We start from the raw sequence: 26,546 nt of genomic DNA on the forward strand, positions 1-26,546 counted from the left end.
TAAGACCACACAACATGAAGAAAGTTCTATTAGAGTTGCTACGATGATCATTAAATTTTCTAGCAAAGATGTAGCCCGAAAAGCGTTTAAAGCAAAAGCTAGACTTGCTTCAGCTGGTGTTTTTGTATCGGAATCTCTAACAAAACATCGCCAGGACGTTCTGGATGCTGCTAAAGACAAGTATGGTCAGCGTAATGCGTGGTCAGATCAAAGTCATATATTTGTAAAGCCTAGTGAAGGGTCTGCAGTAAAAAAAAAATCCGCTCTATTGCTGACTACATTTAGTCTCAGATATTATGAATATTAAATTTATTTTTTGAATTATTTTTTTTTTGTATCAATATTGCTGCTTCTTATAGGCATATTTTATTACTGGTAATAGGTGGCAGTCTGGACTGAAGTAGGAAAATTTAGCCTGAAAGATTATTTATCTAGAGGAATTGCCCGTGATGATGACTCCCCTATAACCCAGTTAAAGCCAAAAAAATAATGTTTGTCTGCGTGTGCCATATGACCTTATTCATTTCCAGGGTAAGACCTGCATTTCAAAAATTGTGCTTCATTAGCCCGAAAGATTAAGAAATTAAGAAATTGGCTTAATGAAACATTTTTTGATTCCAGAAGTGTTGAGTCTTTTATTTTATTTACAAAGCAAACAAATCTAGTTAATATACTGAGGAGAAAAGCGATGTCTGAATATTATGGAATTAAGTTGGAGGAAAGTAAAGGTAATATGAAAGAAACATTGAATGTTTTAAATGACATCATGAGTGGTAAGGGAAAAGAGACCACGACAGACATGAATTTGAAAAGATGTAAACGTGGTGATTCAACTGAAATTCTAAATAGGTTTACTAATTTTTTCTTGAATATTGGTTACGAGTTACAATCTAGTATTGCCAACAAATATAATGAAATGCAGTGCAAAAATATTAATGACGTCCGTGGTGAAACATTAAATATGGAATTCTAGCCGTGCACGAGTGAAGAAGTGCTGGAAGTTGTGCAGTCGCTCAAGTCTAATTCTGCCGATGTTGATGGTTTGTCCCTTCGAGCTTTTAAAGTGATTTTAGGATAAATTCTCACCTGTTTAGTTTTATCATAAATGTTTCGATAGTAAAGGTAAGTTTTACGGTGCAGCTTAATGTGGTGTAAGTTATTCCCCTTCACAAAGGCGATCGTAAAGCAGATATCAAAACCGGAGACCAATATCAATTGTACCTATCTGTTCAAGTGGTACATTAACAGTTCTATGATTTCCTTCAGAAGAATAGGCTTTTGAGCCAGATATAGTTTGGGTTTAGTAAGGGTCACTTCACGATGCACGCCTTACAGCACCTGGTTCAAAGTGTAAACTGAGCATCAGACTTAGGTGATATGCCTGTATCTATTTTCATTGACATTAGAAAAGTGTTTGACACGGTTGACGACCAAGGGTTGTTTCGTCGAATGATAAGTCTTGTAATAAAAAGAGTTTTTTTTAAGATGGTTTGAGAGCTATCTTTATGATAGATCCCTTAAAGTTGTTTTGAATTCTGTAGTCTCATAGTCTTTTCCTGTGAAGTGTGATGTGACTCAGGGCTTTGTGCTGGGTCCTTTATTTTATCTAGTTTGTGTGGACATGATGCGTCTGTGTCTGCAGGATGTATGTATTACTTCTTAGCGGGCGACACTCCGCTAACAGTATTTGTAAAATTAGCTGATGATTAAATAGCTAAAAGCCAACAATGCTCTCAAGAGACTGGAGGTGATTACGAATTTCAGATGTAGAGAAGACGTTTTTACTAACATTCTGTAGATTGGGTGATTCTGTTGATGTATGTGTTAAAGTCTTATTGTGTGGGAATCCTGTTGTACATGTAAATTCACTACGGTACCTTAGCTTCCTAATTGATTCAAATCTTTCGTGGAAACATCATAATGACATTATTTCTGCAAAAACTGCACGTGGAGTAGAAATTCTTAGAAGACTGGAGCATATTCTGCCAGAGCCTACTCTTCGTATGATATATTTTACAACCATTTACCCGTATATATCATATGGAAGTGTAGTATAGAGCCGCAACTTTTATGTCAATTACAAGCGTGTGCAAGTGCTACGAAATAAAGCAGCAAGAATAAATTGGGAAGTATGTAAAAAGTGTGAGATACCAGTGTAAAAATTGAAATTTTACCTTGATTTGGCTAGTGTTTTCTATTTGTAATGGTTAATGCTTTTGTTTATTATATTAAATAAAAGTAAAAAAAAAGTAAAAGTTTCAGAATCAATAGGGGGAACAAAGGGGCACATGCTTCCCTTGGCCTTCCGCTGTAACGCCACTGTTTCTGTTTGTTTCAATTTAAGCTTAATTGTTCAGTTAAATTTCTATTCATTTTAGATTTCTTTTCATTAGATGTAGTAATTTTGGCTCTTTTTAGGTTTTCAAGTGGTTTTAGCTTTGTCAAATCACTGGCATCTTTTTGGTAGAAATATCTATTCTACATCATGCCCAGCATGTCGCATCTTCCTTAGGAATTAATGATCTTTGGTAATTTAAGCCAATATTGAATGTCAGTCTTGTACCTGTCTGATATGCGCCGCCCAGTGGCCTCCAAGTCGCTTCTCAGTCTCTGTCTCACATCTATTGATTTCTCATACTATTTACTTAAAATAAGTTTATATTCGTCATAAACTCATTATCGTAATTTTTTGTTGGCTAGATGCACGGACAAGGAGTCTAAAAGAAAAAAATGATTAGTCTTTTTCTTTAGAACATAGGCGAAGGTTAACCTATAACAAAAAGAAATGGATTTTATAGTTTTTAAAGGCACTTTGGTGCATCATCGGAAATGTCATATGGCAAAAGATAAAGAAACCCAAAGCGAATATATCGATAAAAATCTAAAAATCGGAAGCCAAATGACAGTTGAAGAAAAAGTGATAGGAGTCCAAAACGGAAAGGTATTTATATTTTTTAAGTATTCAGGCACGAACGCATAGCCACGCACGCTGAAATTTTTTTACAGGAGGTTGGGGACCAACAATGAGTTTTTTATTAATACAAATAAGAAGTGCCCGGAAACGCAGAAAAATTTAGAGGTGTTGGCGGCAGGGACTGGGCCCAAGGCCCCCCCTTTGTACGTTACTGCAAGAGCACTTGTTTGTTCGTGGGGTATTTCTCGAGAGAGGGGCAAAAATCTTAGAAAAACAGTAAGTTTACAGAGATTACAGGAGCAGTTATAAAAACCTAGAAACAAATGGAAGAGGTTATGAGCCCAAAAGCAGGAATTTAGAAGACTACTTAAACATTTGGATGGGATTAAGAATTACCATTCCCGAGTTACAAAAGAGTGATAAAAATATATAAAAAGTAATAAAAATGCATAGTAATAAAAAGTATTTGTGTAGTAGCATGCTATTTAAGAGCTATCTCAAATTTTGCCAACTTTCCAACTTTTTTAAAGTGGAGCCGTTTCAGTCGGAAGCTGAAGCATTTATTGGTTTCAAACCCTCTTAAACATGTTGGATTATTTTCAGACTAAAATTACCTTATCTTGTTCCCCCATTTTCCTGGGGTTTATTTCAAAATCTTTTGTCGACTAGATTACTACTTCCTTGTTTTACAGATTTACAATTATTAATCCACATCCTCCGCTGAACAATATTGTTCACTTTTGCTCCCCTATTGTTCCGGGATTTGTTTCAGAACCTTATGTCGACTAGATTGCTCCTTCCTTACTTTTCAGATTTACAAATATTACCCCACATCCCCCACTGATCACTGTCGTTCATTGTTGTTACTAAATAAAAAAACAAGTTTTTTTTTAAAACTGAAAGTAGCCTAAGGAGCGACATTAAAACTTAAAACGAACAGAAATAATTCCGTATATAGAATGGGCTGTCCCCTCCTCAACGCCTTCATCCTTACGCTAAAGTTTGACTGTTTCTCGCAACTCTCTTTGTTAAAACAAATAAAAAAAAACTTTAGCGTAAAGAGGAAGGCTTTGAGGAGGGGATAGCCCATTCCATATACGGAATTATTTCTGTTCATTTTAAGTTTTATTGTTGCTCTTTACTTTCAGTTTAAAAAAACTTGTTTTTTATTTAATTTTGAACGTTTTTTAATTTCTGAAACGTGTTCGGTGAGCAGCTTTGATTTTGGCTCACCGAACATGAATGATTAAAATGAAATTTGCATACTAATTTTACTTTTTTTGGCTAAATGGCTTTCTTGAAATCTTGATCTGACGTAACTTACGCATCGAATTTCTATATCCGTTTTACGTAAATGAGGGGTTCTCCCCCTGGTCAATACCTCGCTCTTTACGCTAAAGTTCGAATTTTAATCCAATTCTTTAACAACGACCCCTGAATCACAAAGACCGTTTAATTAGAATAGATAGCTTTTTTGAAAGTACGAAAAAAACTTCAGCGTAAAGAGGGACGTATTCAATAGGGGTAGAACCCCTCGTATACGTAATAGTTTCTCTTCGTTTTAAGTTTCAATGTTGCTCCTTACTTTCAGTTCCAAAAACTTAATCTTTTATTTAATTTCTGATTTTGTTTAAAATAATGTTGGGAAATCCGGTGGCTCCCGTCATAGAAATGTCCCTTCCCCCATGACAATATCTTCAATGGAAAGATCCTCCCACGTAGAAACCTCCTCTGACCCTCCTCCCACCAGAAGAAATACCTCCTGAAAACGTCTGCATACTTCCAAGTAACAAATACTAGGCGTAAACAATGGGCAAAGTGCATAACTTGGAGCCCTTCCCCCGGGGACTGTAAGGGATTAAGTCATCTTCAAATGCATATTTATTAGGTTTTCGACTATGATGAACAAAATGGCTATCTCAAAATTTTCATTGGGTGACTTTGGGGAAAAATGAGCGTGGGAGTGGGACTAGTTGCCCTCCAGTTTTTTGGGTTACTTAAAAAGGTCACTAGAACTTTTAATTTACGTTCGAATGAGCCCTCTCACGATATTTTATGACGACTGGATTGATACAATCACCCCTGGAAAAAAAAAATATACACGCATCCGTGATCTTTCTTCTGGTAAAAAAAAATAAAAAAAATACAAAATTCCACATTTTTGCAGGTAGGAGGTTGAAACTTCTACAGTAGGGTTCTCTGATACATTAAATATGATGGTTTGATTTTCAATAAGATTCTATCACTCTTAAGGGGAGTTCCCCTTTTCAAAAATAATACAAATATTTCAACCTTCATAACTTTTGATGGGTAAGACTAAACTTGATGAAATTTAAATATTTGAAATCAACATAAAAATTCAATTCTTTTGATGTATTTATATGTATCAAAATTCTGTTTTTTAGATTTTTGGTTATTATTGACCCGGGTCACTCCTTACCACAGTTTATATAATTATCCAGTATGATCTTTCCCTATCTCACCCATTATAAAAACCCAGACCAAGGTGCGAGTGCTCCAGAGAACGTTTTTGCAGATAGAAACATAAGCGGCATCTGATCTTTTTACGGGTAGACAAGTCAGACGCGAAACAATCGGAAACAAGTGGAAACCCGCTATTACGAATAATGCACTTTGTTGGAAACAATCGGAAACAGACTAACACCCGCTAATGCAGAAATAAGTGGGAGGAGCTTTTTGTTCGTACCGAGAATGAAGACCAGAAATGATCTGCGATAAACTTACTGGATAATTCTATAAACTGTGCTCCTTACTTACAGTTCGTTACCACGAATTGTTTGATCACTTGTGCTCGCTTATTGTTCTGGGCTTTATTTCAAAGTATTATGTCGGCTAGATTACTACGTCCTTGAGTTCCAGATTTATAATTAATACCCCACATCCCCCACTGATCACTCCTAGGAAAAACTACGATTGCCTCTCATAAGTAAATAAGTATCAACTACTGGCATTCGGAGTATTTTTTTCACCCCTGGGAAAAAAACCGAAAAAAAAACAAACAAACAAATAAACTTTCTTTCTTCTGGCAAAAAAATGCAAAATTCCTCATTTTTGAAGGTAGGAGCTTGAAACCTCTACAGTAGGGCTCTGTGATACGCTGAATATGATAATTTAATTTTCATTTAGATTCTATCAATCTTAGGGGGAGTTTCCCGCTTTTTCAGAAATAGGGCAATTTTTTCAGGCTCGTAACTTTTGATGGGTAAGACTAAACTTGATGAAACTTAAATATTTAAAATCAGTATAAAAATTCAATTCTTTTGATGTAACAAAATTCTGTTTTTTAGAGTTTTGGCTACAATTGAGCCGGGTCACTCCTTACTTACAGTTCGTTACTACGAACTGTTTGATCACTTGTGCTCCCTTATTGTTCTGGGCTTTATTTTAAAGTATTATGTCGACTAGATTACTACGTACTTGTGTTACAGATTTACAATTATTATCCCACATCCCCCGCTGATCACTCCTGGGAAAAACTACGATTGCCTCTCATAAGTAAATAAGTACCTATTACTGGCATTCGGAGTATTTTCCTGGTGTGGGTTTGTGGGAGTGGAGTTTGGTCCCTGGAACCTGAGGGTGTATTTTATACCTTATTTTTAAAATTACTTTTGATAGTCCTTTGGACCAATCTTGAAGGAGGAGAATCTCAGTGCATGCTCTTTCTTTGTGTAAATGTAGTCTTGTTGGTCTCTGAATAAATTAAATAAAAAAAAACAAGTTTTTTTTAACAGAAAGTAAGGAACGACGTTAAAACTTAAAACAAACAGAAATTATTCCGTATATGAAAGGGGTTGTACCCTCCTCAGCGCCTCGCTATCTACGCTAAAGTTTTTCATTGTTTGAAAAAATAGAGTTGTGAGAAAGTCAAACTTTAACGTAAAGAGCAAGGCGTTGAGGAGGGGAGAGCCCCTTTCATATACGGAATAATTTCTGTTCGTTCTAAGTTTTAGCGTCGTTCCTTACTTTCAGTTAAAAAAAACTTGTTTTTTTCTTATTTAATTTGTGAAGGTTTTTGAATTAATGCAGGTTTTGATATCGGCTCACCGTACATGAATAATTAAAACAAAATTTGGATATTAATTTTACTTTTATGTGGTTAAATGGCTGACTTGAAACTTGTTTAATTTTATTTACGAACGTTTTTATTAGTAATAAATATACGTAACTTACGAATTAACTTAAGTAACGAACTTCTATATTCATATATTTTTAATACGTATATTAGAGGGTTCGCCCCCTAGTCAATATTTTGCTCTTCAAGCTAAAGTTCAAATTTTGTTCCAATTCTTTAAAAATGACCCCTTAATCACAAATGCCGTTAATTAGAATAGATAGCTCTTATGAAAGTACTAAATAATCTTTGGCTTAAAGAGCGAGGTATTGACTACGGGGTGAACCCAATCATATGCGTAATGTTTCCTGTTGTTTTAAGTTTTGATGTTGCTCCTTACTTTCAGTTGAAAACTTTTTTTTTATATATTTAATTTCTGATCTTTTTTTAAATAATGCTGGGAAATCCGGCGCGCCCTTCATAGCAATATCCCGTCCCCCATGAAAACCTCCTTCATGAACAGATCCTCCCACATAACCCCGTAGATAGGAGCTTGAAACCTCTGCAGTAGGGTTCTCTGATACGCTGAATATGATGGTGTGATTTTCAATAAGTTTCTATAACTTTTAGGGTTTTTTTCCCCCTTTTATCGAAAATCAGCCAAATTTTCTCTGGCGCGTAACTTTTGATAGGTAGGACTAAACTTGATGAAACTTATATATTTGAAATAAGCATTAAAATATAATTCTTTTGATGTATCTATTGGTATCAAAATTCCGTTTCTACAGTTTCGGTTACCATTGAGCCGGGTCGCTCCTTACTTACAGTTCGTTACCACGAACTGTTTGAAAATAAATAAATAAATGAAAATAGGACATTTGTAAAAAAAAAAGACGGTACTTGTGTGTTATACAACACCCAATTTACTTCATAATATGCAGAATAACCATACCTAACACATTTTGCATGCAGACCCGCTTTACTTTACCACCACCCACCCTAATGTGCAAATATATAGCCCAAATTTATTTCTAAAGTGACGAAGAAACTAGCAAAGAAACCGGTTGGTTTTTGAATTTGACACAGCGTAAAGTCGAGTAAGTGCCGTATAATACACAAGCATCAAAAACAAACTGAATTGGACAGAAAAAACAACAACAACAACAATAAAAAAAAACAAAAAACACTGAACTTAAGCATGCTTGCAGCATTAGCATAGTAACTGAAATTAAGGACGGGTCTCTAGAGAAACCATTTAGTAACATCACAATTTCCATTAATTTTGAAAGAGAGGATTTCATTCACATTTTATTGGTCAGTGGCTTGTAATCATGTCGACCGAACATTTTACGAATTTCGAAAAAGAGACTCAAACGTAACATCAAATTGAAATAAAAGTCCACCATTGAAATCAAAAGTACACTATTTAAAAACTGTTAACAGATGGTTTAAAATACCTGTCGTGAAAAAAAAAGAAAATCACATTTTTTAATTGACTTACCTAACATATATCTCCTACCCGGAGGGAATCGGTGAAGAGAATGGCATCTGGCTAGTTACTTCGGTCCATGGTGAGCACTTTTGCTTCCCTAAGTACGATGTTTGCTATCGCCAGGAACACGGACAGGCTGTCAGGCTATCGTTTATCAGGCAGACCGTGCAGTCACTTCTGGCCGGCTAGGATACGGTGAAAGTCATAAATGATTTTTTCGTGCAGTTATGGAGGCGATTTGAAGCTTGTGCCCGGCCATTGTAGGGCTCGTTTGGGTTTAAAACCAAAAGTGTTTGGTGAGCGGAAATAACTTCACATTTCTGACGAGGTGAAACCGTCACATACCTTTAGTCATGCTCAGGCTCTTTGGCTAGAATACATCAATGGTTTTTAGAGTTGCGGCTGATGTTTACTTGCCACGTATCAGCTCCGTAGAGTATGAAAGAGCCAACGAGAGTGTTGAGAATATGAATCTTCATAGTATATTTATGATTAGTTTTTCTCCAAAGGTAGCAGTTCAGTCTGCTCATGACATCTTAGATATTATTGCTTACAGCTTAGAAAGAAGAGAGCCATCTGAAGTCCAAAACTTGACACATCTTCTCTTAAAATTGGGAGCGTTTCCAGTAGTTTCTCCAGGGAGTCGGCCAGAATGGTCAAGTCCTCGGCTAAGTCAGCATCCGAGATAACATATTCCTCAAATTTAAGCCCAAATCTGAAACATGAAATAGTCTTTGTTATAATATACTCTATGATGAAATTGAAGAGTTTTGGGGTCACAGCACATCCTTGAAAGACTCCATTAGTGCTCTGAAAGAACGGACCGTAACGGTCATTCACTTGAAGTTAACTCTCCGTTCCATTATGTAGATCCGTGATTCCCAACGTGGGGTGAAGGCCCCATCGATGGGGCATGGTAAAAATTGGTGAAAACCAAATTTTTTACAAATATTTTCTTTTGTAATTAATATTGAAAATAAACATTATAATTATAGTAAAATTTTGAACTGATGACCATTCAGCAATAATATCATTATACATCAAATATTCAATTTACTTTATTAGTTCTTTCTAAAATTGTTCAAAACGAATATAGTTTCACTACAAACAAGAGTTTGGATACTGCCCCCTTCCTTAACTGTAACAACCAAAAGCCTACTGCGTCATTGGCGCTTCACTGAAATTGAATTATATTACAAATATTTTCTTTTTCAGTTCTTGCAGCATTGAAAATAAAAATAAAATTAGAGTGAAATAAATTATTGTACTGGTGTATATTTCAACAACCAACATCATTACGCATCAAATTTTGAATGTGACGTTATTTATACTTTCAAAGACTGTTAAAGACGCGTGTAGTTTTTGGTGAAGCATCAGAAACGTAGCAAGTTTTATGCTTCTGCAGTAAGAGGAGGAGGTCTTACCTACTCTCCTTTTTATGGTGATTTTTGTTCGTCTCAAGCTTGATTTGCATTTTCAATTTAAGTTTCACTCGTTTTAAGATTTATTTATTAATTTACATTACTATCTATTGTATGTTTGTTTGCATTGATTGTTTATTTAATTTCTTTTTGTTTTAAGTTTCATTTATAATTCAATAGGAAAATATTTTTTTCGTTTGAAGCTTGATTTTCATATTCCATCTAAGCATTACTCGCTTTAAGATCTATTTATTCATTTATATTATTACTTGTTATATGTTTTAGCTATCATTGTTTATATAATTTCTGTTCATTTTGTGTTACATTTATTCTTAAGTAGTAATTTTTTGTCGTTTTGAGTTTTAATTTTAAAAGGTATTTGTATCTGCAAAGCTTAAGTTTAAATTTTCTTTGAAAAACTTATTTTTCGGAAAGTTTTTTTAATTAATTTTTGTTCGTTTTTGATTGCAAAAAGTTTCAAGTTCTTAAAAATTCCTTATTTCAAAATAAAACTTAAAAAAAAATGACCATATAATGCTCATAGGTCATAAGAGCCATACATGCCTTTAGGGCATAACTTAAAATGCCTTCCCCCAGGATCTTGGGGGTTGTATTAACACCAAAGTTTTCTTATCCGACCTTTGAACTATTTTTAACCAAATTTCTATTGCAAAATTTTCATCAGATGAGTTTGGAAAAAGAAGTCATGGGGGGGGGGGCTGGTTGCCCTCCAATCTATTTTCACTATTAAAAAGTGAGCTCGAGCTTTCAATTTCCAATCACATGAGCCCTCTCTGAAGTTATACGAGTATTTCTTTCAGGGAATAACTTACGAAGCCTGCCCTCGGGCCTTGGGGGGTTGTGTCAACACCTGAGTTTTTGTTACCTGACTTTTGAACAATTTTTAACTTAATGGCCATCTCAAAATTTTTATAGGATGCATTTGGGGAAAAAGGGGCTTGGGGGGAGGTAGTTGCCTTCCAATCTCTTTTGACTCTGAAAAACTGAACTAGAACTTCCAATTTCCAATCAAAAAAGCTCCCTCTGAAGTTTTTACGAGCATCCCTTCCATAAGAACCATATATTCCCCCCTTACCACGCCTGCGCTCGGGGCCTGGGGGGCTGTGTCAACCCCGGAGTTTTCGTTATATGATCTTTGAACTATTTTTAAAAATATGGGTATCTCAAAGTTCTTATCGGAGGGGTTTGAGGAAAAAAGGGCTTGGAGGGGGGGGGGGGCTAGGTGCCCTCCAGTCTCTTTTGACTCTTAAAAAGTGAAGTAGAACTTTCACTTTCCAATCAAATGAGCTCTCTTTGAAGTTTATACAACCATTTCTTCCATAAGAGCCTTATATGCCCCCAGGGCATAACTTACAACGCCTGCCCCGGGGCCATGGGGGGTTGTGTCGACACCGGAGTTTTTGTTATCTGATCTTTGAACTATAGTTTCCAAATTTTTATCGGATAAATCTTGGTAAAAAAGATTGGAGGGGGGTTGGTTACCCTCCGATATCTTTTGACGCCTAAAAAGTGAACTAGAACTTTCAATTTGCAATCAAATGAGCCTTCTCTGAAGTTTATACGAGCATTCCTTCCATAAGAACCATGTATCCTCCCAAGGCATAACTTATAATTCTTGCCCTGAATAATGTAAGGGGGGGGGGGGGGGTGTCCAGCTCAAAGGTATATTTTCCAGAACTTTAAACTACGTCGAACAAAATGGCGATTTCAAAATTTTGATTTAATGTGTTTGGGGAAATGGTGGGCGTAGAAGGGGTGTTAGTGGCCTTCCAATCACTTTTGACTATTAAAAAGGGTACTAGCCATTTAAATTTCCAATAGAATGAGCCCTTTTGAAGTTTCTACGACAACGCTTCCCATAAAAACCATATATGCCCCTAGGAGTTAACTTACAACCCTTGCTCTAAGGGCTATCGGGGGTTGTGATCCTCAGAGATTGAATTTCCAGAATTTTCAACTACGTTGAACAAAATGGCTATCTCAAAATTTTGATTGGATGTGTTTTGAGCAAAGGTGGGTGTGAAAGGGGGATCAGTTACCCTCCAATCACTTTTGACTATTAAAAAGGGCAATATCCCTTTGAATTTTCAATTGAATGAGGCCTTTTTGAAGTTTCTCCGACAAAGCTTTGTATAAAAAACCTTATATGCCCCCAGGGCATAATCTACAAACCTTGCCCTGAGGGCTGTGGGAGAGTGTTCTCCTAAAAAACAGAATTTCTATATGGATATCAGCTACGTAGAACAAAATGGCTGTCTCAAAATTTTGTTTCGATGTGTTGTGGGAAATGGTGGGCGCGGAAGGGGTGTAGTTTGCCTTCCAATCACTTTTGACAATTAAAACGGGCACTGGAACTCTCAATTTCCAATCGAATGAGCCTTCTCTGAAGTTTATGCGACGACCCCTTCAATACGAAGTGCCTCTGGGAAAAAATAATAAATAATAATAATAAATAATAAAACTTTGGAGTCGTATGGCCTTTACTATAGGCAACGCCATAGCGTTCCCTCTGATACGTAACATTTCTAAGTCAGAAAAGTATTGTTTGTTCCTGTCATATAGTAAATCTTAGAAACCGAAGATGTCTGACGAAATTGAAGAATGAAATTACAACTTGAAGTGCAGAAAAATGTTGCTTTGCAGCCTATACCACTTATATTTAGGCAAACTGTGCAAATAAGCCAACTGATCATGTTTTCTCATATTTGTAGGATTATAAAAAACTAGAGTTTTAGTGAACACACTAAACACACATGTAAGAAACAGATTACTTTTTATTTTTGTACACCAGAAATATAAAGCACTTTAGCTTTTTTTTATCAGTCAGTGTATTTGAACTCGTTTTATAGATAGATGCTGTCTAGGCTGCAAAGTAATAATTTTCGTTTGCTAAAAAAAAAAAATTTGTTTAAAATTGAGCTTTTTTTTATAGATTATTTTCTTGGAGTCACCAGAAAAGGAAGAGGAGCTAAGAGCATCGTTTCACTTCAACAAGGATGAAATACAAGTGTTGGATGAAAGGTTAAGTCAACATTTCTTTCACATATACCCTTAGTAAAAACTTGAAAAACACTCTTCTAAAATATTATATCAATATGTCTTAGACAATATTTCTTTTTCCACCCACCAAGCTTAATATTACAAAAAAATACAAGCCAAACTTTATCTCGTCAGAAGGGCTAAGACATGTGAGCCACTAATATACTTGAAATGAAACATAAATGACCGGCTAAGAATCCATGGTAGAAATTCAAGGGATATCTTCACCCATCATGAGCCTCCCGAAGGTACAGGAACAGAAGGGCTACAGACTAGCTGAAGGTTACCGGAAGATTTCTAGAAAAAAATTTCTAATTTTCTTAATGCCACAAGATGGGTGTTAGAGCCTCGCTAGCTGGATACATTGGAGTCTTGATAATCCAAGTTTCAAGGGGATTAGGAGTAACTGAAGATAAACAAAAAATAGGTTAAGACCGCATTGGCTATGCATGACGAATGAAAATGAAGAGTAAAAAAAAACAATACAAAAGGACAAAGAACAACAGTGGAAGATGAAATAAGAAACAGAATGAGAAATATGATACAAAGCTTCCATTTTTGCATGAACGATGCCAAGCCGCCTACAGTCCAAATAAAAATATAATTGAAAAGGTAAATTTTCAAAGAACTTAGGACGTGATTCCTTCTCAAGTTTATTCAACGTCTCAGTCCTTTTGAAAAAAAAAAAAAAATTAAAGCTATATTTTGCAAAACATAAAACAGAACTTATCAGGTGAAAATTCTCAAAAATACTCTTGATCGTGTATCGCTTAAGTTCTTTATGTATGTGCCAAAGTTTGCATATACATTGTAAGAAAGTTGAAGGGAGGCAAGCGAAACCTATATTTAATGCCCTACTTTAACCAAAAATCATGTACTTCATCATGTACATGTACAAATCATATACATTTACTAAATACTTTTTTAATGTCATCCGCCATGTCATAAAAAGATGTTTCCGTCAAGGTTTATGTATATATATATATATATATATATATATATATATATATATATATATATATATATATATATATATATATATATATATATATATATATATATATATATATATATATATATATATATATATATATAGGTCTATGTATATTTCGAGAAAATTGGTATCTTGGGATATTTTCCCATAAAAAATGATAGGTCAGAAGTCTGAGTAAAACACCTATGTGGAAAAATTGAAGATTTTCATGCACGGACAAGTTTACATTAAATTGCTTAAAGATAAAAAAACTGGTGATAGCAAAAATATTTGTATATATTTTGGAATGGGATTATAACAATTTAACCTTCAAACAAGAAAACCAAAGGTTTGATGAATTATATGATTCTCCCCTCCCACCACAAGAGTGAATAAAGGAAGGCCTAACAACAAAACTTAGCACCATCAATTGTGACAACACCTTTACGGCAGCTAAGGCAAAGGTCATTGCTAAATTGTCTGAAGTAATCAAAATCCAAAAACGCGTTGAAAATAAAAATGAAGAGCAAGGGCGCTGACATAAAATTTTCCAACGGGGGAGGCCAGACGCCAAAATAGCAGTGGTGGTTGGGTGACAGTTTAGGGGATTTAGGGCACCAAACTACGACTTTACCCGGAAGAGGAAGGATTTGCCATCAATTTAAAATCTTGTGAAGCTAATTGATTTAAAAATATCAATAATTATTCTTTAGGCTTTCCAGTTGCAAAAGAAGTAATGCCCCACGGTGATAGTACTGGATTCAACTAAGTTCATTCCCTTTATTTGTAATGAAATTATTCTACTTTTGGTGATCTTTAATTGCATATCAGCTATAATAAGGGGTGTGCGTGAGTCATTGTTTAGGTGGGGGTAGGGTAGATTCCTACTAAAGCACATTTTAATGGTCAAACTGCTTACTCTTCATGAGGCTTTAGATAAATGTTAAAAGAAGAAGGGAGGGGAGAAAGAATTAATTAAAATGTTTGTCTATACAGCTAATATGTTAAATTCCCATATCTACCAGCACAGAGGTGGAAAAGGCAAGGCAGGTCATCATCAGCCCCGCCATGAAATATCTTTGGCGTGGCAAATACTGTTAGGAACTTAGTTTTCAGCAATTTTAAATGGTAATATTTTTCTATTTCTATGCATATGAAGTACTTCAATGTAGTTAAATAAATGTATGCAATGTATTTAGCAATAAGAAAATCCTATTGTAGAGATTGTGATGGCTTCAGTTATGTAGAAGATCGAAAGTCTCACAGAATTTCCATCCATGCAAACAATCCTCCTTTTCAACCAACCAAAATTCTTTAGTAATAATATTAACAAGGACTTTTCACCAAAATTACTATTTATCGCCAATTTTTTAAGTATATTCAAATATTATTCAAAATTGAAAATGCAAATTTAAACGTAGAACGGTACTAATCAACATACAATTATTGATTTACACATTTGAAAAGCAATTGACCAGGGATTTGAGGGACCAGTACCTCAAATTATATCTAGGTTAGGCCTGGGTTTGATTTGGATTAATTAAAAAAACTTTTTCCACAAAATAGGTTTTTCAAAGAAAAGTAAAAAATACCATTAAACAAAAAATGAGCAAAAATAAAATCAAATAATCTACCAAGCGTGAAACTACCACAAATCAGCATCGATAAATAAATGAAACCCAAAACAAACAGAAATCATAGGCAGCGCGCTAGCGATGCCTAAGTAAAGAACGATGTGGGCACAATGTTTTGTTTTTTTGGTTCACCATACCCGGGCACTTCGTATCGAAGAAGTTGAAAGTAGAAAATTTGAAACGGGCTCATTTGACTGGAAATTGGAGTAGCTAGTGCCATTTTTAATAGTCGAAAGTGATTGGAGGGCAACTAGCCCCCCCCCCCCCCCACGCCCATCTTTCCCCCAAACACATCAAACCAAAATTTTGAGATAGCCATTTTGTTCAGCGTAGTTGATTTTCAGATAGAAAATATGTTTTTGAGGTGGACACTCCCCCACAACCCTCAGGGCAAGGGTTTTAAGTTGTGCCCTGGGGGCATATAAGGTTTTATAGAAAGCGCTGTCGTAGAAACTAGTAGTAATGGGTCAATCTAAGGTACGAGGATGGTAGCAAATTACTGTATCAATCTAAGGTACGAGGATGGTAGCAAATTACTGTATCAATCTAAGGTACGAGTATGGTAGCAAATGACTGTATCAATTAAAAAGAGCGGGCAGGTGTAGCTATAACAGTTTCAAGCGGGCAGTACTCCCGCCAATACAAGCAGACAGTGCAATGACCGGTTTTAACTACCGTGCAAAATTTCGTGCTGATCTCTGTTCAAAGTGCGTGATGTTTTCATGCTAGTGATTCGTTCACTCTGACACTGAGCGTGGATATAAAAAGTCCGATACCGAGTTAGTATCTCAGTCAATAAGTTGAATTTGATTAGTTTACATTATTTCAAATTGGAGAAATAAACGTTAAAATATGGTGAAAATGAGTAGTTTCACACTATTACACCTCGAAGGAGCCGACAGTGATGTTGTGAAGACAATGGGCCCCAATGTAGCAGTTGAAATTGGAAAAGACTCCCGACTAATATTTGAGTAGGATGAGATGTTTGGCCGATACGTTATATCATTGAGTAAATTTAAGTCGGATGAACAATTATGCTTTGCTGCAAAAGTTAGTATAATGTATTTATCACGACTACAGCATGGATTGAATGCTATTATGAAGCACGTTGAGGAAAATGGATTGACTCACCTAACGCAAACAGAGTGAAAATATATTCTTTTATTACATTTCTGTCAATAAAAATGTTTTTGTATAATGTTTTTTTATTGATTAGACACTCTAGAAGATCGTTTACTCCACTCTCTCTCTCTCTCTATGGTGGTTGGTGGTGGTGGTGTTGTCCAATAGGTATCGAGATTATGCACAAAGTAGAAACTTGCTATTGTTATTTTAGTCTATAGTTGATAGTGGGAGTTTCAAGAATGATTGGATTTGAGAAACAGAAGATCTTACGGAATCTAGTAAATTGGAAAAATGTTTAGTGTTAGATGATGACTTTTTGGAATTATCTCTTCAACGGAAAATATTTTCTCTAGAAATACTTAACTGTATAATGGGATCTGATTCTCTATCCTTGGATTATTGTATGAAGCTTATGCATTGCGAATCAAATGCATTTACTTAATTTATTGATATATTAATTGAAACGAAGCATAATGACATTGTGATTCTGCTTTTAACCACTACCTAGAAATTCATTCTTTAAAACAGTAAGAAATAAGTTTTTGTGACGATGCTCGATTACTCCTCCTCCTCCTAGAAGACAATGTTATTTTTTTTTATTGATTTTGAGTCAGTTTCGTTCTGGCAGTGAGACGGACAACATCGGAAAAATGTATCATACATGTTCACTATGTTTATATACATTGGGCAGCTGGTCTTCATGTGAGAACTCTACTACAGTTGATGACTACAATGAAAAGTGTAGACTATGCACTCCGTGTAAATTGCATAAAGGATATGCTGTACAAATTAAGGACGGTAATACCTGTCTTGAAGAGACTTGTGACTCTCATCCTAATGGATAAGTATGCTCCAATTGTCATTTTGATAAGTGTGACCAGTGGGAAAATACTTACACTGGTATGATTGGAAAAAACCCTAAACGTGACTTCAGTTTATTTCTAAGGAATTGGTATCGTCGCGGCTTTAAATTTTATTGGGAAGAAGAATTTGGAGCACGTTTCAATTGTATAAACATGAAGAGAGTATGGTTCCTGCGTCATCGTTGTGTGGACAATGCAAGTAATGATTATAAACCTAGCGATTTTTATTTGGTTGTGACAGAAAGTGACTCTTCATATGAAAATATTGTGTGCAACATTACATTAAATAATCCGATAGAACCAGGTGATTTTTTCAATATGAATCGTAATAGTACCACTGAATTCACAAGAATCTTTAATAAAAATGAAGTTACAATATATTGTGGAAAATGTGATCCGGACTTTGCACAATAGGATCAGTACAAGTTGAATCCAAATGATCTGCCACCACTAATCGTTGTCGACGACGATGACTATGATGATGATGATGACAATCTAAATGACTATGAAGAAGAAGAAATCTAAACAAATGAAGACAATCGACTTTTTTTTATAGTGCATATATATTTTAATAATAAACAAATTCACATACATTTTTAAAACACTTTATTCTTAGGGCACTGAAATCAATACTGTACAGGTCTGAGAGGGTATTTTCTACTAGAAAGTCATTCAAACGTGGACTGTGTACATAAATGTTGAGAAATTCACTGAAAGTATAATCACGACATCGAAAAATGAAATGCATGAGAACCACAGCTTTTGGACGATAGATCCTGTACTCGCATCCAATTTTGATTAATTGTTTCCCACTTCCTTCAAGATAGTTTTTGATGTGGGGTTTGTGAAATGCATATAGCAGACTAAGAGGATCAAAAAATCCCATAGTCTCCGCTGTCTAAAAGATGCGTAGTCAATGACCCGTCTACAAAGTCGAAGGACCATTATTAACAATGATATAGGTTTTGTTAACAGTATGAATATGATGGAGGAAATCTGATGGAATACAATATGATTTATATTTGGAAATAAGAAGATCCATAGTAAATACATTGATTATTTGATTGGTTTCCATAGTGCCAAGTCTAAAAGAACACTACCATCGGGGGTAATTTCCCAATAGGTTTCAAATTGATTGAGTGAGATTAATGTTACACTCTCTGTCAATGGTTTTTCAAAGGTACACTCTATACGTACAGTACTTTTTCGGACAATACTCATATTTTGAGTACCAGACAAGTCCAAAACAATGATACCATGACTTTTTGCGAACATTGAATCGGTAATACCATTTTCATACAGTTGAGATTCTCGATCTTGGGACTGTATTTTCAATCCATATACGGTTCATAGGATTTGACAAAGGACAAATAGTTGAGATGAATTCTATTTACTTTATATACAAAGGGGGAACTTCTAAATTGTTCAAATTCACTTGGTAAGCATTTCTACAATCCTATGACACTGGCACTTTTTACAAAAGCCAAGGCAAGTTTTGAAGGAATTTCACTATTGATAAAGGAAAAATCGGTGTATGTACTTGATCCAGTGGCAACATGACGTTGATTTGTGATTGTCTGAGGAACGAGCAGTTTGATATTATTTCCAGAGGCTCTTGATTTTTCAATTGCCAAAGCATCAGAACTCATAACCTGTTGTTTTCGCACATGGAGTATTGCCGAAGTTAGATTGACATTAGCATCGGGTTCTGCATCAAGTGCTTTTCTCAATATGAAATTGAACGGTGCAAGTTGTAACTTTATATCAATTTTACCATTGGGGGGCATCCCTTGGGATATATTGAATATTTCATGATTGAGTCTACCAACTAAATGATACTCCTTGCTCACTGCCCAAGTGAGTTCACCGTCAGTATCAACATTTGTTCTATAGTCATACCCCATTGGCAGAACTCTCAATTTATTATATGCCATTGGAGTCATCAACATAAATTGTAAGTAACTAGCATAGTTTGATAGACTGTTGCTGGTGATCACCAATGTTCCATTTATGTAGACACATATTTGTTTAAATAAATTGTGTAATATACCATTCTCATAGGATATTCAATCGACGTTGGAGGGAGGTGAATTGTCAGACTTTTTCCTCACCACAACTTTTAAATCGATAAATGTTGATGATATATCAATGAAGTAGTCTTCGTTGGAGTAAATTTGAAAATGTATGTTTTCAGAGAGGAGTTGCTATGGATAGCAATGTTAATAGTTCCCATGTTTTAAACTGAAATCAACACTTTCTGCATTGAAAAGATTTGGAGATGTGGTGACAGTGGGATGAGATTCCTTGTGGGGTAGATATGCCATCTAGGAAAAGAAATCCCTTTTCGATCTAACAATTTTGCTTCTTGGTTTCTTTTTCTTACTTTTGTTTGACAAGAGTGATGATGATGTCTTTCGCTTCTAACCTGAGTAGAGACTGATGACTGAAGAGATGGTTCTCCTCCTTTTAAAACTTTTTCCACTTTGTTTCAATCGCTCGCCAAGGGATCGTGCGCTGGACCTGATATTTTTTGAAACACTTTCTTTAAAATCTTTACCATCCCCCAATCGTGTAGCGTAGAGGATGCAAAATCTGCAGCAACCGGCGCAATATATTTTTTAGCCAACGGTATTGCAGAGCGAAACAGCTTAGCCAACCAACTGCCAAGCCCATAGCCCAACATTGACGAGCAGCCTTTATAATAGTCCATTCCATGACACAATTGTCGTGGTTGGAGAGCCGTAACATAGCAATCAATATCAGGACATACAAATATATTTTTTCTATTAGCCATTTTGTTGTTGTTGTTGTCGCCGAATGGGTCGAAAATGACAAGTAATCACGGCCAAACCCTTTGTTATTGCTAGAGGATCACCTAATTCACTTCTTAGTGTTAACTGACAGAGTTCCAAACACGAAGTGTTTACAGGAACATACTGAACGTGCTTTATTTTATAGTGATGAACGTGTTCATGGGTTGTTTTTCATTCAAAAACACGTAGGAGGGGGACATTTGAATTACCAACTCTCGATGTTTCCACAAAGGACACGTAGAGAAATATGCAAGAGTCCGAGGCGAGACCAGGTGGGTAATCAGCAAAAATAACTTGATCCATCCCGCTAACAGTTCCAGCGTTTTTCCCATTGATCATATTCTGTTTAAAGCCAAGAACATCTCTCAGATTATCATTAAGATGAATCAGTTCAGTGTCAACAGGCGAGGTAATGTAAATCCTATCATGTTCCATTGAATAATTAAAAAGGAAGGTAACAATCCTACGATATGAGATTTTTCTATTGATTGCACGACACAAATCCGTCATAGTACCATATCCATTCATAGTACCATATTAGTACCATAGTACCATGTCACAGAGACGATACGTTATGGGTGTAGTGTCCAAGAGTTTGGAGACTTTAAAAAGTTCAGTGGACCATAAGTAATTACCCTTTTGAAAAACATTAGTAGTTCGATTGATTCGAACAGTATCACCAACATTGAATTTCTTGTTTTTCTTTTCATTACCAACACCACCACCACCACCACCATTGGAATACTGTTTAAGAAAAGTGTCAAATGTATTGACATCATGATGAACTTCTGTTGGGGTTGAGTTGGACAGGGATCGATGTGGACGTTGATTATAAATCAACATGATTTTATCCAAATCATGAATAAAAGCAGCAGTATTTTTTAAAGTGCAATATCTATAAATTAAAAGACGAATAGTTCTTATCAGTCGTTCGGCCAATGCTGCCTTTATTGGACTATGACTATGATAGAGGATTGTATTATATTTCAGTAGAATCTTCTTTATATGAGGATTAACAAATTCACTACCCCGATCCGTTTGAATCTTCTTATAGCATCCTTTTCGAGGATGGTTTCAAGAGCTTGAGCAACCTCATCGCCGCCCTCTGACCGCAGTGGTATGGAACATGCGTAATAGCTAAAAACATTGATTGCAAGTAGAATGTACTTGTTTGGGTGATTATGACGCTGTTGAATCGCATCTAGAGTCGAACGATCGGCTTGCAATATTTGTAATGGGTAAAAGGCTTTAGTTTTTCGATAGTGATTACCAAGAACTCTACGATTACGATGTAGAGTTTAACTTGATTCATTCAGTAGATACTCTGCCACCCGATTCTTTTCAAGTCCAATGACTTGAGCAAGTGTGGTGGGTGAACTTAAACTTCCCACTGCACCAATATTCTCATAAACATGTTTCAATGCTTCAACCATTTTGAACGTAAACACGTAGTGAAGTATCCACTGCCCATTTGCATACTAACAGGTGATGGTGAGGGGGATGCAGTGATATTAAGACGTCTTCGTTTGACTCCCCCACTCATAACTCTTGTCAAATCATTTCGACTTGGCGTGCTAGCGGTATTTTCCGAAAATGATTTAAAAACATCTTTTGATATTTGACTAAATTCCTTTAATCGTTTTAAAATATGTTTAATGGCAATAGCCTAAGGCTTTTTGGAAAGTTTGATGAGTTTAAAAATGTATGCAGGTGACTCAAATGATACAAGTCTTTTACGATTTGTGACCAAATCTGATAATAAATCAAGTAGAATATAGGTCTTGCCATGGATTACAACCTGATTCCCATTGGCATCAATTTGAACATGTTCATTGTCATTGAGATGTGTCAAGAGTCTTTTACACTGTTCACGATAGGAATGTGGCATTAGATCTGCAACACTTTTCATAACTTTAGATAAATCTTGTTCTTTTGGTATTATCGTTGTTGTTGATGATGATGATGATGATGGAGTCATTTCCTTATTGGGATCAATAACATTTACTTTGAGGGGTCTCTCACGATAGGACTTGTGTTTGTGCACTCGGCAAAGTGCATTTTGAAGCAGAATTAATTTTTCATCGTCGGCAATTGTCTCATTGTTAATGAATTTATTAAGATTGTCCTCGAAATGTTCCTTTGGCGAAAGGGCGAGTTCAATTGGAGTCAATTTATAGAGTTTGGCCATTCTCTCTCTCTAGAGAAAACTGCTTACAAGTCCTGCAATGATTGGCACTAATAGTGTAAAGAAGTTACCACCCGCTTGAAGAAGTCTTTTTCTTTTAAAATCGTTTCCTTTATTTTTGCTTGCCGCTGATGCTAGGGACCGTACAAGGGAACGATGTTGCTTTGTCTGTTGCTTAACACCTTCTGTCAGTTGAACATTGCCTTCGGTTAGATTTAAACAAAGTTCAGATACGAAATTAATGAATTCTCTGTCGACACCATGTTTGAGTATGGCCTTCCTAAGTCATGGTTTTGAATTACCTAGGACGGTGAATAAATGTCGATGTTCATGTAGTTTCTTCAGTGCCATGATTGCAACTAACGACCTTTTTTACTGTTCACCTGCAGATATACAGTAATTTCATTGTCAAAAATATCGGTGACTACACGCAGATCCTCGGGTGTGTTCTTATTCAGGTCTAATAGAATTTATCCCTAGGGTTTGTTGGTAGCCTGATTCTAGGCCGAGAGTAGGAATTTCGGTTCATCCGGATACAACTGTCTGTTTAACGTTATGAGGGAACTGGAATCATGAACAACCCTGTAGATGATATAGTAGGTGCAATTCAAAGCAAGTGTTCTCATACACTTGCTCTGCTGAAACAGATTGTGTAGAACTAGGGTTACGGAGATCCGTTGATGATGAGATCGGACATTGAACAATTATATCATCTCCTGAGACCATTCTTCAATGGACTCAGCCAGATCGTCAATAATCAACCAGGAGTTTGATTTAATACTGTTGAAAATGTCAAGTCCATGTATGAATTTCGTGTTTAGGCAATAGTTTTTATTCTATCATAGGATTCTTGCCGAACACTATTGCAATAGTAAATTTCAGTTGGATTTTCTAAAAACATTTTGTCAAGATTTTGAATTATTTTTGTTGAAAATTTTGTTTTGTCGGATATTGATGGTCTGCAGAGAAACGATCTAAATGGAGTTTTAAATTGATACACAGCTCGCATCGATGTCAAAACACAACTGATTGCACATTGTATCATTCCCTTCAATAAATAGTAGTAGTAATTTCCCTAGTCATATTCGTGAACAAGAACAAGAAAACATTTCTTAAGAATGATACATGGTTTTTATTTACAGAATAAAAACATCACTACAAAAAAAATACTACATGTTTGATGAATACATACGCACACACATGAAAAAGGCATTATCAAATAACAAATTCAATAAAAAACACAAAAAAAGCACTTATCACAATTGGAAAAAGGGGTGCCCACCCCCACCCCCCCCCGGGCCCGCCGCGGGTACGGGGCCAAAAAACAAACAATTTGAACACTTTTATTTACAAAAAAAAACATACGACTCTGCCTTGCTATAAAAAAAACTGCTGAGTTGTTCATGTCGAAATTCTTATTCACGTAGTGTTTATGCACCCTTTTGCAAACTTTTTTGATTTCTTGTTGTTTGTTGGCACACAGTACACCTTCGGACCTGCAAGCACACGACTGGAAATCAAGTCACTTCCCGTCTCTGATTTTAACATTAATAACTGATTTGGGGCCTGGCACTTCACTAACTCCTGGTAAATGGACTCGTCCCAATTGGTAAAGTCCATTTGAGAGCTAATGTGCACGGCTTTTTCCAAATCTTCCAATAAATTCGCGGTTCTAACTTTTAGCAAAAGTGAATCGGTATCCCCATAACATACTTGAACTTCTCCCTCCCCCGGCCATTGGCGCCTACACACATCGTATTAGAATGACAACATGAGTTTTTTTTATATTTCGGTTATTGCGCTGGCATCTGTAATATTTTTATTGAGAACTACATTTTTTTTCTATTCATGAGGATCATACTGGAGTTTATGATGGAGAATGATGTGAAGTTTGGATCGGCAACGATTTTAGCACATTCTTTTGGGTCAATCACAACGTCACAACAACTTCGATTACGTACACTCTCACACATTTTCTCGAAGGCTGAGTTCAAAATGAGTTTAACAATTTCCTTTTCAACCTTCGTTTTTGCTTCGGAACGTTTATCGACAAAAGTGTCAATAAACGTTTTCAAATAGGGTTTCTGGTCGAATTGGAGGGCTCTTTGTATCCTTGTGACATTGAAACCGTTGGCTACCATCCAACGCAAAAGAGCGTGATGTAAACAATATTCTCTTTCGGGTGAAGGTCGGCGATAAGTTTTTGTTTTGAAGGTGTCCAGCGCACACCACCATCCTCTACCTTAGAAATATTGTATGGACTCAAAGAGTCCCTAGTCACCGCTCTGCTTATGCACGGGAAAACAAGATCCTTCACCGAGTCATGATGCTCCGCGGGTATTTCACCATCGATTTCAAAAAACCATCCCTGTGGCCCATTCTCCTCAACATTGGCAATGTTGGGGAAATCTGAAGCACGAGGATCGTTATGCCATTTATAATTTCCACACGGCAAAGAGTAGTGAGACATTGCCGACGGATAAAGGGAGTTCATATATAAGAAAACTGCATTCGACTTTACACCGGTGTCTTGTCGAGTCAGATCAGTTTCAAGTATACGATCTCTATGAAAAACTTAGCCTCCCCTCATTGATCTCTCTAAAAATATATGCTGATCCAAGTCGGTGATCAAGCCTATTTCCTCATTACTGATTTTAAGATTTAAATCCATCACCAGATGAGGAGTGGAAAAATAATAACCAAAATCCAACAAAAATTCCCTATAGATGTTATCCATGTTCTTACACACAATATCCAGCAACATCAACAAATCACTTGCCAGGCACAATCTACAATACTCCCACCCGTTTATACACCCTCCCTTAGCCCAAACCCTCTTGGCAAATTCATAGTCGGCAGTGGTGCATTGACGCTCGTAAAGTGAATCTTAGAATGAGGTGATAGACGGCAATTGTTCCTCATAAAGCCTCGCGGTGGAGTTGTAGTAGTCATACGGATATATACCCTTACACGTTAATAAATCATACATTTCACCGTCTGAAAAGTGCTGCTGTTTAAGGAGGTGTTGCCTAAGGAGGGGGAAACTATTAAAATCGTCACTTTTCTGTACTTCAATGAGTTGTCTTAGGGATTTGGAGAAGAAGCTAAAGGCGTCTAAAAAACGGATCTTATTTATGCACAATTTATTGTTATCTATTATTTGCCATTTGAATTCTAAGAGCAGCAGCTTTTCAGACGATTTGGGTATGATATTATAAGAAAACGAACCATCTAACCATGCGCCATCTACAACTCCACCTCGTTGGAATCGTGCCAATGCCGGTAAAATAAATTTCATGTCATAGCTGGAATTGTGTATATAAACAGTTAGAAACAATTGTTGACTAACGTTTAAATTACACGATTGATGGGCCACTCCACGAAAATTGCTCAATCCCGATACAATCGGGTTGCCCAAATGATCGTGGTCACAGACCATCCCTTTACCCCCTTTCGCCTTGTCCCCGGTAGCTCTTTCCCATTACCCTCAACAAATTCCCCTTACAAACCCACCATATTTTTTCAGTTTTAATGGTCAACTCGTCCTCTGGTGATAGAGTCATTGGATAGGATGTATTTCGCAGCCGTGATATCGATTTATTTTCTGTTTTAATGAGTGCTGTCACGGCTGAGAGCGTACAATCATCCCCACCCAATCTCTCAACTACCAATTGCATGGAATTACACGAGTCTCTTTGTGCGTGAGCATAAGAGAATGCAATGACCTCATGTTTTTTTTAACAAGATTTGAATTCAATGGATCATACACATCAATGAGAGCGGCTTCGCAGTCTAAGGCCACCTTGTCACTCTGTTAGAGTGAATTTTGAAAGTTCTTAAATCGCAAGATGGCCCTGTCACCGCTAACTGTTTGCACAGATTGACAACCGTGACGCTTGCAATGCTTCATATGATTGTTTAACTTAATATCTGACCGGAATCTAGAAAGGCATGTTGGACAATAGTAACATGCCCCCCCTTTGTTCCCTTT

At 36.2% G+C, this 26,546-nt stretch overlaps 1 protein-coding gene across 1 annotated transcript in view; it reads left to right on the forward strand.

Annotated features, from left to right (window-relative positions):
* Positions 1-2,589: 2,589 nt before the first annotated feature.
* Positions 2,590-26,546, forward strand: part of LOC148942779 (guanine deaminase-like) — a 123,670-nt gene continuing 99,713 nt past the window's right edge. The window contains exons 1-2 of the mRNA XM_089102353.1: positions 2,590-2,941; positions 12,856-12,944. Coding sequence (XP_088958479.1) covers positions 2,786-2,941; positions 12,856-12,944 — 245 coding nt within the window. The 5' untranslated portion in view covers positions 2,590-2,785. The remainder of the gene's footprint in view (positions 2,942-12,855; positions 12,945-26,546) is intronic.

This window comes from Artemia sp. Qi Xiang Cuo, chromosome 16, assembly GCF_049724085.1.
Source record: "Artemia sp. Qi Xiang Cuo chromosome 16, ASM4972408v1, whole genome shotgun sequence".
Classification (NCBI taxonomy): domain Eukaryota; kingdom Metazoa; phylum Arthropoda; class Branchiopoda; order Anostraca; family Artemiidae; genus Artemia; species Artemia sp. Qi Xiang Cuo.